Source organism: Heterodontus francisci, chromosome 2 (assembly GCF_036365525.1).
Source record: "Heterodontus francisci isolate sHetFra1 chromosome 2, sHetFra1.hap1, whole genome shotgun sequence".
In the NCBI taxonomy this organism is placed as follows: domain Eukaryota; kingdom Metazoa; phylum Chordata; class Chondrichthyes; order Heterodontiformes; family Heterodontidae; genus Heterodontus; species Heterodontus francisci.
The window spans coordinates 8573141-8588959 of NC_090372.1; the positions used below are offsets into that span (position 1 = coordinate 8573141).

A 15819-nucleotide genomic window follows, 5' to 3' on the forward strand; every position below is an offset into this window, starting at 1 on the left:
TTTCCTTTTGAAATCATTCATTGTCTGCACTTCCACCACCCTTGTAGGCAGAGTGTTCCAGGTCAATTACCATTTACTGCATAAAAAGGTTCTTCCTCACGTCCCCACTACATCTCTTGCCCAAAACCTTAAATCTGTACCATTAGCTAATGGGAATAGCTTTTCTTTGTCTAACCTATCCAAACCTGTCAGAATCGTGTACACCTCTATCAAATCTCTCCTCAATCTCCTTTGCTCTAAGGAGAGCAACCCTAGCTTCTCCAACCAAACAGCTAAATTCCCTCATCCCTGGAACCATTCTGGTAAATCTCTGCACCCTCTCAAGGACCCTCACGTCCTTCCTAAAGTGTGGTGACCAGAACTGGTTGCAGTACTCCAGTTTGGGCTAAGCCAGAACTTTAAAAAGATTCAGCATAATCTATCTGCTTTTGTACTCAATACCTCTATTTATGAAGCCCAGGGTCCCAACTGCTCTCAATATGTCCTGCCACCTCTAAAGATGTAGGCACATGAACCCTCAGTTCTCTCTGTCCCTGTACGTTCTTCAGTCATTTAGTCTATATTACCTCTCCCCTATCCCTTTTGCCTTAAATGCATCACCTCAGATTTCTTTACTAAATTCCATATGCCACTTATCTGCCCATTCTGCTAGCCTAGCAATGTCCTGTTGCAGTTGATTGATATCATCCTCACTGTCTGCCATACCTCCAAGTTTGGTCTCATCGGCAAATTATCTTTGTTTCAGTTCAGATGAAGGATTACACCTGAAACATTGATTTGTCGTTTCTTTTAGATGCCAGCTAACCTGCTGTGTACCTTTGTCATTTCATTGAACATTGGTGCTCCTGTTATTTTCTACTTGTTACTGCAGATCATTATTCAACCAAACTTGTATCACATTGTGACATTTGTCACTGAGGGCTTAATTAGCTGAAAATATCCTGATTAGCAATTATATTATTGCATCTGCTACCAAGAAGGAAAAGAGGATTTCACCAGAGTGGTTCATAAAAGCCCATTTGATTTTTATATCATCTGATTTCCTTGATGGAGGAACCATTTTTTTGTCAATCTGGAGTACCCGTTCGCCATTTATTCCAGGTTAAGAAAACTGCAACCTTTAAAACAAAAGGTTGAACAAAGTTAAACAACAAAAGCAGAGTTGTAGGTTGTCCTGCATTTTGGAGGCAAAATTGCAAAAATGTGTACTGTAAACACTTTTTCTGGTTGAATGTAGTTTAATATTTTGTCAGCCTAATTTCATTCTACTGAGTTCATGAGGCAATTTTTTTCCCATTTTGTGCTTTCATGAGAAGCTGATTGATGACCTAGTTCTTGTGTGATTGTAGCTGCTTTTTTCCTCAGAAGGATGAGCATTCAAGCATTAAATCTAGACTGTGACTGACTGAATGTTTGTTCATAGGAATTACAGTCAATATGCTTTAAATATTAATTTAATGTTACAAAATCTGAAGTCCATAGCACTACTTAGTAAGCCAGACTAGGATTTCTAGAGTCAATAACCCCTACTTTTAAATGTCATTTTGGCACAAATTTCTTTTGAATAAATGGCCTAATATGATTATAGGGGAATAGTGCCACTCAAGAGTATTACGCAGTGGTAGCTTTCAACCCAGATTTAGCTTTTTTAAATGCATTTACAGTTCAAGAGATCCTAAGTAGAATGTAGATGAGCTCCACTGTGATTGTGCAAAAGGACAGCTATGGAGCATTGCTGCTAGGCAGTGCTAAATTTTTGCCTCTGCATGTTATTTTAACCTTCATTAAGTACATGTGGAACAACATCAGAACATATTTGCCAGTTCTTAATATGGTTTCTGTCATTCATTTTTAAGTTTCAAATGTAAGCAAAAGTTAAGTAAGTGGAAATTCAGCAACAAAAAAATAGCTGTTCACTGGAAAACTTGTTTCTGGGGAATCAGGATATTAGAATCTAAATGAGCTTAGCTGGTTGGAAATCATGTTGGTTTGTTCTGAAAGGGCATTGCTGCAGTTTAGTCCTAAAATCTATAAGAACATAAACACTTGTATATATCCTATGATGAAGGCAAACACTCTTTCTCCCTCCATCCTTTTTCCACCCTAGTCTTGTCCTCTCAGTTTCATTCACTCCCCCAGGTCATGCAAGACCGGGTTACTGAACAACAGTGACATGATGGGCTGAATTTTATAAGCCCCCCGACGTCGGGGGTCGTGGTGGGGGGCCTGGAAAATATTTCCAGGAGAGGCCCGCCACAGGCTGGGAAGCCCCACCGCATTTTACCGGCGGTGACGAGGCCTTGGGGCAGCATTCCCCCTGCACCGCTCGGCGGCGGAGCCTTCATCTAAATATTCAAATACATGCAAAAGCATTTACGTTGTCCCGACGGCCATTCCATGCCGATATTCCAGCCGGTGGCCAGAATTACCGTGCCTTTTTTAAAAATTCATTTGTGGGATGTGGGCGTCGCTGGCTGAGCCAGCATTTATTGCCCATCCCTAATTGTCCTTGAACTAAGTGGCTTGTTAGGCCATTTCAGAGGGTATTTTAGAGTCAACCACATTGCTGTAGGTCTGAAGTCACATGTAGCCCAGACCAGGTAAGGATGGCAGATTTTCCTTCCTTAAAGGACATGAGTGAACCAGATGGGTTTTTACAACAATCAGCAATGGTTTCATGGTCACCATTAGACCAATTCCAGATTTATTAACCGAATTCAAATTTCACCATCAGCTGTGGTGGGATTCCAACCCATGTCCCTAGGGCATTAACTTGGGCTCCAGATTACTAGTCCAGTGACATTACCACTACACCACCGCCTCCCCTTTGGAGATCCGAGGTGTGACACTGGTGGGGAGGGGGAAGTAGTGAATTTTTTAGCGCGCAGCGAGGGGAGATGCAGAAAACAGGTTGTGGGATGGTGGGAAAGGGTTGAGGGTCAAAAGGAATAAAGTTCGGGGGGAAAGGTCGTGAGTGAATACTTAGATTTTTGAGGGTGATAGGACAAATAAATGATTTATTCATTGGGGGGGAGAGAGAGGAGATTGGAAGTGTAAATAAAATTTTATTTCATTTTGATGCAAAACCTGTACCGTTAAACATTAAAATTACTGGTAAGAATTTGAAGCCCTTTAAAAATGGCGCCAGTGCCAGCAGGGTGGTACCGGACGCCGTTGCTGGGGATGAAGCGCCCTCCCCTCCATGTTAATGAGCTGCCATGCAAAATATCGTGGCAGCTCCGCAGCGCACGTCTTGCATGTGCACCGCGCACGTTTTGAAGCCCGCTACCGAGAACAGCGGCAAGCTAATAAAATGCAGCCCAGGAGGTGGCCTGTTTACATCACTCTTTTAGGAGTGCGTATGTGAGAACACTGGGTAAGTACAGAACCAGGCTCAGTTGTGATGCTGTTTGCAAACATATTCTGTGTCAGCATTGTCAAAACTTGTGAATGAAAGATGAGAAAAAATTGCCAGGGACCATCAATGACCTTTTTTTAATGAATTAATGTCCCTTTTTCTTAAGGTTGTGGATATTTCAATTGATGAGTCAAGCCTCACAGGAGAGACCTCCCCATGTTCTAAATCAACAACTCCACAGCCAGCAGCTACTAATGGTGACCTCACATCCAGAAACAATATTGCCTTCATGGGCACATTGGTTAGATGTGGCAGGGCTAAGGTAATTTAAGTTAAACTCGCAGTTTTATTCTGTTAAACATGAACATGAAGGAGTGTGGTTTGATAGCTAGTTCTCGGTTAAATAGTAAAGTGTTTTTAAGTAAGAATTCTTTAGAACATTGCTGTGTAGCTTACAATTTGATTTTTGTTTTGCACCATTGGTTCCCTTAATGTTATTAGCATATACTGCATGTCCTCTTAACTGACTTACATCTGAAATATAGTATTACATATAAAGTCACATATAAATTCTAATACTTGTGTGGTTTTGCAGGGTATTGTTATAGGGACAGGAGAAAACTCTGAATTTGGAGAGGTTTTTAAAATGATGCAAGCTGAAGAAGTAAGTTTTTGAACTAGTCATTTTGGTATTATTTATTATTGATGTATGTTTATAAATTACAGTATTAAGTTTTTCCATTTTTCGAGGATAAAGTGGGACCTAATTTGTAAAGGTGCAGGTGAGAATGATGCTTCCATAAATACATGTCTTCAAAATTATTGGCTCAGAACTTTTATTTTTTGCCATTGAAGGCTAATGTAGTCTACATTTAAAAGTTTTTTCAGGTAGACAAGTTCCTAGAATATAGATGTAGTCCAAAAGGTAGATTTTTGTTTTACCAGTAGTATTGTAGTCTTAAATAATCTTTACATTGATTATGTAGTCTAATATATATTGATTGAACTCTTGGATCTTCCATCTCGGGAATTTTGTACCTTAGGCTAGGGTCTTCTAAAATCTTCACATTGCACACCATGTGGTTGAATAATCACATAATATAGTAATAGATGTACCATGATGACTGAAAAATTGACAAATATCCACTTAATCAAATTTTTAATGCAAAATGATGTAACCTACTATGCCTGTAATTTATTTATTCCTTTTCTCTCATGCTTCTGTACTCTCCTGTTAGCATTGTACTATTTTTTATCATTTGTTTAGCTTATTTTTAAATGTTCTGTTTTCTTTTTCCTTGAATAACTTGTCTGTTTTCCATTACTATTTTCAGAGCCAGGTCCATCTCACTAAAAGTAATTTTCTAATTGTAGCTGATACTTCAGAAAGGTTTCACAATGACCAGTCATTTGTCTGACATGATTTTTTGGTTGCTGTGGATATCATAGGAATTAGGAGCAGAAGTAGGCCATTCGGCCCCTCTAGCCTGGTCCACCATGTCTCAAATTCCACATTCCCATCTATCCCTGATAACCTATGATTCCCTTGCCAAACAAGAATCTATCTACCCCTGCCTTAAAATTATTCAATGACCCCACCTCCACCACCTTCTGAGGCAGAGAGTTCCAACGTCGCACAACCGTCTGAGAGAAAAAATTTCTACTCATCTCTGTCCTAAAAGGGCGACCCCTAATTTTAAAATAGTGCCCCCTAGTTCTGGACTCCCCCACAACAGGAAACATCCTCTCCACATCCACCTTGTCAAGACCGTTCAGGATCTTATGTACTTCAATCAAGTCTCCCCTCACTCTTCTAAACTCCAGTGAAAATAAGCCCAGTCTGTCCAACCTTTCCTCAAAAGACAACCCGCTCATTCCACGTATCAATCTAGTAATCCTCCTCTAAACCACCTCCAACACATTCACATCCTTCCTTAAATAAGGAGACCAAAACTGCACACAGTATTCAAGACGTGGTTTCACCAATGTCCTGTATAACCGAAGCATAACATCCTTACTTTTATTTTCAATTCCTCTCATAATAAAGGATAGCATTCCATTAGCCTTCTTTATTACTTGCTGTACCTGTATACTAACTTTTTGTGACACATGCACTAGAACATCTAGCTCCCTCTGCACCTCTGAGTTCTGCAGTCGTTCTCTGTTTAATTAATAATCTGCTTTTTTATTCCTGCTAAAGTGAACAACTTCACATTTCCCTCATTATACTCCATCTGTCAGATTTTTGCCCATTCACTCAACCTATCAATATCGGTCTGCAACCTCCTTATGTTCTCTTCAGAACATACTTTCCTACCTATCTTTGTGTCATCTGAAAATTTAGCTACCATGCCATCGCTCCCCTCATCTAAGTCATTGATATAAATTGTAAAAGGTTGAGGCCCCAGCACAGACCCTCGCAGGACTCCTCTCATCACATCCTGCCAATCAGAAAAGGACCCATTCATGCATAATCTCTATTTTCTGCAAGGCAGCCAATCTTTTATCCATGCTAATATGTTACCCACTACAGTAACCTTTTATGTGGCATCTTGTCAAATGCCTTCTGGAAATCCAAGTACGGTATGTCAACAGGCTCCCTTTTATCCACGGCACATGTTACTCGCTCAAAGAACTCCAATAAATTGGTTAAAAATGATCTCCCTTTCACAAAGCCATGCTGACTATTCCTGATTACCTTGAGTTTTTCTAAGTGTCCAGCTATAGCCTCCTTAATGATTGATTCTAACACCTTCCCCACAACAGTGGTCAAGCTAACTGGCCTATAGTTACCTGTTTTCTGCCACCCCCTGCCTCTGCCCCCTGCTTGAATAGAGGGGTTATATTTTCTATTTTCCAGTCTGATGGAAGCTTGTCCAGAATCTAGCAAATTTTGAAAGATTAACACCAATGCATCTACTACCTTATTAGCCACCTTTTTTAAGACCCTAGGATGAAGCCTTTCAGAACCCAGGGACTTGTCAGCCCACAGCTCCATCAGTTTGCTCAGTACCACTTCCCTGGTGATTGTAATTTCACCAAGTTCCTCTCTTCCTCCCACCTCCTGATTTACAGCTATTACTGGAATTTTTTTTGTATTCTCTATAGTGAAGACAGAAGCAAAATATTGGTTCATTTCATCTGCCATTTCCTTATTATCTACTATTAACTCCCCATTCTCACTCTCCAGAGGACCAACACTCACTTTACTTTTTCCCTTTTTAAATACTTGTAGAAACTCTTGCTGTCCGTTTTTACATTTCTAGCTAGCTTTCTCTCATAGTCTAATTTCTTTCTCCTGATTAACCTTTTAGTCATTCTTTGTCGTTCTTTATATTCTGACCAATCATCTAACCTGCCACTCATCATTGCGCAATTATATGCCTCTTCCTTAAGTTTAGTGCTTTTTTTAACTTCTTTAGTTAACCATGGATGGTGGGTCCTCCCCTTAGAATTTTTCAGCTAACTCAGCTTTCATACCCACGTAGTTGCCCTTATTTAAGTTTAAAATACTAGTCTTAGACTCACTCTTCTCTCTTTAATACTGGATGCAAAATTCAATCATATTGTGGTTGCTGCTACCTAGAGGTGCCTTTATTCTCGGGTCATTAATTAATCCCATTACATTAAATAATACCAAGTCTGATATAACCTGCTCTCTGGCTGGTTCCAGAACTTGTTGCTCTAAGAAACTATATCAAAAGCATTCTATGAACTTCTCATCCACGTTACTATTGCCAATCTGATTTTTCCAGTTTATATGTAGATTAAAATCACCCATGATTACTGTCATTCCTTTATCACAAGGAGCCAATATTTCTTCTTGTATCCTTCGTCCTACATTATGGTTACTGTTAGGGGGTCTGTAGACCACTCCCACTAATGACTTCTTTCCCCTACAATTCCTCATCTCCAACCAAACTGATTCTACATCCTGATCTCCTGAACCAAGGTCATCTCTATCTATTGCACCAATGCCATCTGTGATTAAGAGTGCTATCCCTCAACCTTTACCTAGCTTCCTATTCTTCTTGAACGTCATATACCCCTCAATATTCAGGACCCAATCCTTGTCCTCCTGCAGCCACGTCTCCTTAATGGCTATCAGATCATATTTATTTGCTCCAATGTGCGCTATCAATTCATCTACTTTGTTATGAATACTACGTGCATTCGGATACAGAGCCTTTAGTTTTGTCTTTTTGTTATCTTTGTAACATCTAGTCTTGACTGTTGGTGTGTTGTTAGGTTTTTTTCTCTCCATCCCCTCCTGTCATTCTCTGACCTTCATTTCCTATATTACTGTTCTGTTCTCCTGCCTTGACTATACTCCTTGGTTTGTTACGTCTACCCAGGCTTGTTTTAAACTAAACACCGCTTGTTTAGTTTAAAGCCCTCTCTACTTCCCTAGTTATACAGTTTGCTAAAACACTGGTCCCAGCACGGTCCAGGTACAAAAATGGGATAAGTCATTGATGATCCCTATAACCACTTATTTTGCACTTGAGCAGTTATTTTGGTGTGTTATTAATAAGTTCTAATGGGAAACACCATCAGAATATAGTTCAAATAACTAGTTCCCATCAGCTTTGCAAACTGTTTTATATACTGAAGTTCTCCATAAACTGAAATGCATGAGAATTGTGTTCTGTCGATGTATAATGCTACCAGAATAAAGGTTATGATGAGGAATTTTTCATTTATATTTTGTGAAATAAAATAAAATACAAGGGGATGGAGATCATGCTTGCTATGCAAAGCTTTGGTTAGATCACACTTGGAGTACTGTGAGCAGTTCTGGGCATCACACCTTAGGCAGGGTAGAATGGCCTTCGAGGGAGTCAAATGTAGATTTTCCAGAATTATACCTGGATTCAAGGGTTAAATTACGAGAAGAGATTACCTGAATTCCCTGGAATTTAGAAGGTTAAAGGCATTTTTATTGATGTTTTCAAGACATTAAGGGAAACACTAATGTATTTAGAGAGAATCTATTTCTGTTGGGAGGTCTGAGACTAGGGGCATAGTCTAAAAATTAGAGCCAGATCTTTCAGGAGTGTACAGAAGAGGTTTACCAGGATGTTGCCTGGTCTGGAGGGCATTAGCTATGAGGAGAGGTTGGATAAACTGGGATTGTTTTCACTGGAACGACGGAGGTGGAGGGGCGACATGATGGAGGTTTACAAAGTTATAAGCGGCATGGACAGAGTGGATAGTCAGAAGCTTTTTCCCAGGGTGGAAGAGTCAGTTACTAGGGGACATAGGTTTAAGGTGACGGGAAAAGTTTAGAGGGGATGTGCGAGGCAAGTTCTTTACACAGAGGGTGGTGAGTGCCTGGAACTTGTTGCCAGGGGAGGTGGTGGAAGCAGGTACCACAGAGACGTTTAAGAGGCATCTTGACAAATACATGACTAGGATGGGAATAGAGGGATACGGACCCCGGAAGTGCAGAAGGTTTTAGTTTAGGCAGGCATCGAGATCGGCGCAGGCTTGGAGGGCCGAATGGCCTGTTTCTGTGCTGTACTGTTCTTTGTTCTTTGAGTGAAATTTGGAAACCGATCTGCACACAAAGGGTGGTAGAAGTTTGGAATTCTCTTCTGCAAATGGCAGTTGATGCTAGATCAATTGTGAATTTGAAATTGTTAATTTTTGGTAGATTTTTCTTGACCAAAGGTGTTAAAGGATATGGAGCAAAGGCGGGCATGTGGTGTTAGGCTGCTAGTCAGCCATGATCTCATTGAATGACGCAACGGGTTCGAGGAACCTAATGGTCGACTTCTATGAAATGACCTACATTTTTTGTATAATATCTTAATGGATATGCACCATCGATGTGCTAACACTCTAAGAATTTCTTGAGGGTGAACAAGCCCACTTAGTTTTGAGGTTATCAACCTAATGGTTAGAAACCTTTTCACTTAGGAATTTTTGAAAAATTCTTTAGAGGAATTTTAATGCCTTCCCCATCTTGAACATCATCCAGCAGGAAACTGTTACTTTGAAACCTGTTACTGGGAGGGGTGCACGAACAGCTTCACCTGATTTTACATTTCCTTGGAGTGTGGAAGTGCTTCACCTTCACTTGACAGCTCCTCCCAAAAGCAGAGGTTCAGTGAGAAATGACCTTTGGCATGTTCTTATGTGCTGCCACTTTGGCGAGTGCCATATGATGGAATCAGTGATTGAAAGGGGGAATGGGAGAGGAAGCCATTTTAAAATAAAGTTATCATAGACTTCAACTGGATACATCACAGTTCAAATTATTGACTTATACTTCCAATTTGTTTTCTTCTTGAGGCCCCTAAAACACCACTACAGAAAAGCATGGACCTGCTTGGAAAACAACTTTCACTGTATTCATTTGGCATTATAGGTAAGAAGAATTTGGATTTAAATTGGATCAGCCTGGAATTGTGCTGTTGAGGTCAGATTTGACTTACAATGGGATTTTCTTTTTTTAAATGTCAAATACTGGAATGTAGATTGAGATATAAAATCATTAGTTCAAATACACAAAGAATACAGCAATTCGGCTGGATTTGTCAAAAGCTGTACTAAGCTTTGAATGTTAAAATCATTACAAAATGTTACTTTCCCTGGTTTTTAAGTTGTTAAAGGAGATGTGCTTATTTATCAGGTGATTAACACTACAGAGCAAAAGCTTATTGTAGCATACGGCTAAGCTAATAACCAAGAATTAAACTTGCTTAGAGATTAGCATGACTCTATATTGATTTATAACAGTTGTTAAACTCCCCCTTTCCTTAGAATTAAATATCTCCATTATGTGGTTACACTGGTTCAGCCTCGGTTGGAGTATTGTGTCCAGTTCTGGGTGCTACACTTCAGGAAAGATGTGAAGGCATTAGAGAAAGTGCAGAAAGGATTCTCGAGAATGGTTCTAGGGATGAGGATCTTCAGTTACTTGGATAGATTGGGGAAGTTGGGACTGTTTTCCTTGGAGAAGAGAAGGTTGAGAGAAGATTTGATAGAGATGTTCAAAATTATGAGGGGTCTGGACAGAGTAGATGGGGAAAAACTGTTCCCATTGGTGGAAGGATCGAGAACAAGAGGGCGCAGATTTAAGCTAATTGGCAAAAGAAGTAATGGCAACATGAGGAAAAACTTTTTCATGCAGCGAGTGTTCAATCAGGGCGTTCAAGAGGGAATTCAATTGTTATATATAAAGGAAGAATATGCAGGGCTACAGGAAGAAGGCAGGGTTGTGGCTTGAGGTAAATTGCTCTTCCGGAGAGCCAGTGCAGAGCAAATGGCCGCCTTCTGTGCTGTAACAATTCTGTGATTTTATGTTCTTCTGATTTTTCCTATTCTATACAGGACATAATGTACTGTTCAAATTTTACAAATTAAAGGTGCAGATTTCAGAACTTGCAGTTTAAGATGGCAGATTGTTGAAGATCTGTTCATTTAGGTTGCTCACAGTTTTGTCTTTGGACTTCAAAATCCTCAATAAAGATAATTTGAATGGACTCAAGAAACTGTGCACTTGTATTGAGAAAGTCTAGACTTTAAGCACCTTAAAAAGGCTTTGATACTGCAGGCATCCAGAAGCTGTTTTTTTAAACTGGAATAGCTTGTCAGAAAGAAACATGCAGCTTTTTTGCATAAAAAACAAGTCATTTAAAAAAAATTGAGTTAGGATGTGCTGTGAAAACCAATTGGGATATATTTTACATCAACAAGCAGGCTGATCTAATATAATAAAAACAAGAAATGCTGGAACCACTCAGCAGGTCTGGCAGCATCTGTTGAAAGAGAAGCAGAGTTAACGTTTCGGGTCAGTGACCCTTCTTCGGGTTCCGCACCATACACTTAAATATTAATCCGGTAAGGGCATAATTTTATTTTATTTAGAGATACAGCACTGAAACAGGCCCTTCGGCCCACCGAGTCTGTGCCAACCAACCACCACCCATTTATACTAATCCTGCAGTAATCCCATATTCCCTACCACCGACTTACACTAGGGACAATTTACAATGCCCAATTTACCTATCAACCTGCAAGTTTTTTTGGCTGTGGGAGGAAACCGGAGTACCCGGCAAAAACCCACGCGGTCACAGGGAGAACTTGCAAACTCTGCACAGGCAGTACCCGGAATCGAACCCGGGTCCCTGGAACTGTGAGGCTGCGGTGCTAACCACTGCGCCACTGTGCCGTCCATTATTTAATGGTACACTACAGTGCAGCTTGAGGGTCAGTGTATGGATAGGTTGTGTGATGTTACTGTCTATTTGTGGTGAATTGTGGATTTAAGATGTTCATATCTCAATGAATTTTCAAAGTTTTTCACTAACCAGCATCCTTCCGAAATACAAAAAAACTATTTAATAGTAAGGCATTCATCATGTACAGTCCTTTTACAAAAACAGGTACATCTAAATCTATTTGCACACCACATTCTTGCTCACATATAGTCTGACCCCACCCCACCCTCTCCAAGCTTCCCTGACTACCCCTGCCTCTTCAAAATTTTCATCCTATCTTTGAAATTCCTTCATGCCTTCACTCTGCATTGCTTTTGAGATCTCATGCAGTGATTACCTTCACACACATCCTTCACTGCCCTAACATTGTCTCCTTATCCTCACTCCCTTGGCTCCACAATTGTTGGCTACTCACTCAGTCATTACACTCCAGTCCTCTGGATGCTCTGCTTAGTTCCCTCTGCCTTGCTACCTCCATTCCTGCTACCTCCCTCCCTGCATTTAAAAGAAACTACTTAAAATCTTTCTCCAAAACAAAAGCAAAACACTGCAGATGCTGGAGAGCTGAAATAAAAACAGAAAATGCTGGAAACACTCAGCAGGTCTGGCAGCATCTATGAAGAGAAAAACAGTGTTACCATTTCAAGTCAATGATCTTTCATCAGATCTTTCAAGTGCTTAAAATCCTTCTCTTCGGCTTTGTTTTTAGTTTCTCCCCGATCACTTTATTTTTCCTCTTCCCCTCCTGCACAGCATCCTGTATTTTATCTTCTAATATTAAGTACTTTGAGTCATCTTCCAGCATGTGAAAACCACTGTAGAAATGCAAGTTGTTCTTGGGTCTACGTTGATAAACAAATTATTTTAACTCTAAGCAATCTGTGTGCAGATTCCGACTAAGTAATTTAGTTTTCAAGTGCGTAAATGTTAATAGAGATTGACATTATGTGGCATATATTTCTGAATTACAAAAGTTGCAGTTTTCCAAATCAAATCCATTTTGGCTGACTGCAAATGTGATGTATTCTACTCTTATAGGTGTTATTATGCTGGTTGGCTGGCTACAGGGGAAGCGCATTCTTGATATGTTCACTATTGGTGTGAGGTGAGTTAAGTGTGATATCTTTTAAAGGAAAAGCAGATAAACATTTGAAGCAGAAAACACAGGGCTATGGGGAGAGAGCATTGCAGTGGAGTTAGAATAAAAGAAAGGACGTGGAATTTTATAACATCTTTCAAGAGCTCGGGATGTCCCAAAATGCTTTACACCCAATTAAGTACTGTTGTAAAATAGGAAATATGGCAGCCAATTTTCACATAGCAAACTCCCACAACTAGCAATGAGATAAAGACTAATTCATCTGTTTTAATGATGTTAGTTGAGGGATAAATATTGGCCAGGACACCAGAAGAACTCCCCAGCCCTTTCTCGCATAATACTTTTAAAGTCTCCTGAGAGTATAGACAGCATCTCAGTTTTACATCTTATCCAACAGTTATCTGACAGTTCAGCACTTCCTGAGCACTGAATATCAGTCTAGTTTATGTGCTGAAGTCTCTGGAGTAGGCTTTGAAGGGATAACTTTCTAACTCAGGTGAGAGTGCTACCACTGAGCCAAATCTGACCGCTAGTTAGTTTTAATTGCTGTAGCAAAGAGCCAGCACAGGCATGATGGGCTTATCAACAGTAGAACTCTGCAATAAAAGAAGTACAGTTGCTCTTTTTACGGCGCAGTAGTAAATTCATTATGTAGCATTACACCAAGATATACAAACCTGAGTTATTCCAGGTTCAATCTAGCTTCAGCATTCTTGGAGTAAGGAAGAAAAATAAAATGTTTACATTCTTAATCATTTTGTAATGCGCCCCTGCTGAACATTCTCAGTCTTGTCTGTGTTGCCCCACTGCTGATAGCCATTGTGTAGGCTGTCAAATAAAGAGTACCGTATTGAGCAATATATTGAACATTACCACTGGCCATGGAATCAAACCAATTTGAATTTCAATTTTCAGGAGAAAAGTGTCGGAAGAGAAAATAAGCAGAAAAGCAAAAACCCAGAAATGATCTCTAGTGTTTTCTTTCTTCCTCCTATCTTGCCAATTTTTAAAGCAGTTTAAACAGAAGCTACTTCAGGCACAGCTGTTTCTCTCATTCTAAGAGGAATTGATTATAGATTTGGAGGTGGAGAAATTTTATATAAACTAAACCTGTACCTTCCAACGATGGACTGCTCGCCTTCCTTTATTTTTCAGTTCCTTTTAGAATCTTGTGAAGCAGAGCAAGGTAAAAGGTGTTTTAATTCTATACATGACTAGAACTTGCACAGAACAGTATTAATGTAAACTTTACTTCATGTTTCATCTGTATCGAACATCTTCAAAATCAACAATTGTAGGTATCAATAGCTGTGTTAATATGCCTGTTTATTTTAGCTTGGCTGTTGCTGCTATTCCAGAGGGTTTGCCCATTGTAGTGACAGTAACGCTGGCCCTTGGCGTGATGAGAATGGTAAAGAAGAGAGCCATTGTGAAGAAACTCCCAATCGTGGAAACTCTTGGTAAAAAAAAATTACATTGAACATAAGCAATGCAATGTTGTTATTCTCTTTCATTTACATTAATTGAAACATTACGCCCTGTAAAATTGTTACATAATGAATATTGAGTGTTTGAAAACTTGATTTGATATCAGTACATTAATTGTGTTATAAATGTAGAATAAGGTTACTAAATCGCTAATTTGTTTAAAAATGTAATCGTTAAAATATTGTATTTGCTGTATGTCATTTTTCCTATTTCCATCCTAAACTAGTTTACCTTTTTAGGTTGTTGCAATGTAATATGCTCTGATAAAACTGGGACATTAACGAAGAATGAAATGACAGTCACTCACATTTATACCTCTGACGGACAACATGCTGAGGTGAGAAATATTTCAGTGTTGCTTTGAAATGTCATGCACAATTTACGATAAGGTACCCACTACAATGTTCCTGTCTGCTTCTCTACTAATTGATCCTGTAGCAGCATGATACAAGGTTCATTTGTTTTGTGATCCATGAACTTAACATGAAAATGCAGAATCAGTAGTTAAATGATTATATGTCATTTTAGATGCACTGTGTTGAAGATATTGTAATTTGTATTTCAATAAAATGAGTCAAATTGTGTGGACTTGATTATATTGATTATACTTAGTATTATAAGAGATCCAATTGAATATCACAAACCAGTAGAAATCTGATGCAGCTTTTGAGATTGGCCGCCGTAACATTCAAACATTAATGAACAACAAAAAATTTAAATGATCTTCGCAGCCTTTTTTGAGTTTAACTGTCCTGATTGAGAATCCTTCAAGATATTTAACAGGATCCAGGAACTGTAAACAAATGTTTATATTAATTTACGATGCTTTGATTCTCAGTTGTTCATTGGCTACACTTCTCCTGAAGTGTGTTGTGAGATTTGCCTAAACTTGTGCATATGGAGATAATACTTGTGGGAAAATGTGTATATGCAATTTTCTGTGAATTTCTTTTAATCCTTTATCCAATAAAGTGTTTTTCCTTCCCCTGGCTATTCTATTTTATTTGTCTTGCAGGTTACTGGTGTTGGCTATAATAGGTGCGGAGAGGTAATGATGGATGGCGAGGTGATTCATGGCTTCTCTAAGTCACCAATAAGTAAAGTTGTGGAGGTACAGAAGTTGATGATACATCTGTTTAAAAAATCTGAATAAATGTCTTGCATAATTTATACCTTTTTAACAGTTTCAAATTAATTTTCCATTTGTTTTATTGTGAAAGTGTTTACTGCATGGTTACACGTTGATTTTTATTTTTTGCAGGCTGGCTGTGTATGTAATGATGCCATTATTCAAAATGACACGCTGATGGGACAACCTACCGAGGGAGCTTTGATTGCTCTTGCCATGAAGGTGAACATTTGAGAAATCACTGACCCAATATATGCAGACATTGTTCAGGCATTATTCAGAATATAATTGGTATTCATTAATTTTCTTCTTCAAAATGTCCATGATTTTCAGCAAGGAATTGGATTGCTATGGTCTTATCTAAATGTGCAATAAATGAAGCATCACTGAGACGACCAAGAATTTTGCCCAAAAAGTCCCGTTCATCCATCACTCCATGCTCGCGGACCTACATTGTCTCCCAGTTAAGCACAGCTTCTCAATCTTAAAATTCTCATGCTTGTTATTTAGAGATACA

General features: G+C 39.2%; 2 protein-coding genes across 3 annotated transcripts in view; one reads left to right on the forward strand and one right to left on the reverse strand.

Annotated features, from left to right (window-relative positions):
* Positions 1-15819, forward strand: part of atp2c1 (ATPase secretory pathway Ca2+ transporting 1) — a 122399-nt gene that overhangs the window by 67360 nt on the left and 39220 nt on the right. For both annotated transcript variants that reach the window (XM_068054073.1, XM_068054080.1), the window contains 8 exons: positions 3525-3680; positions 3954-4022; positions 9656-9731; positions 12625-12691; positions 14021-14145; positions 14413-14510; positions 15189-15284; positions 15435-15524. In XM_068054073.1, the coding sequence (XP_067910174.1) occupies positions 3525-3680; positions 3954-4022; positions 9656-9731; positions 12625-12691; positions 14021-14145; positions 14413-14510; positions 15189-15284; positions 15435-15524 (777 nt within the window). The remainder of the gene's footprint in view (positions 1-3524; positions 3681-3953; positions 4023-9655; positions 9732-12624; positions 12692-14020; positions 14146-14412; positions 14511-15188; positions 15285-15434; positions 15525-15819) is intronic.
* aste1b (asteroid homolog 1b) overlaps positions 1-15819 on the reverse strand; it is a 90943-nt gene that overhangs the window by 3074 nt on the left and 72050 nt on the right. The window lies entirely within an intron of this gene.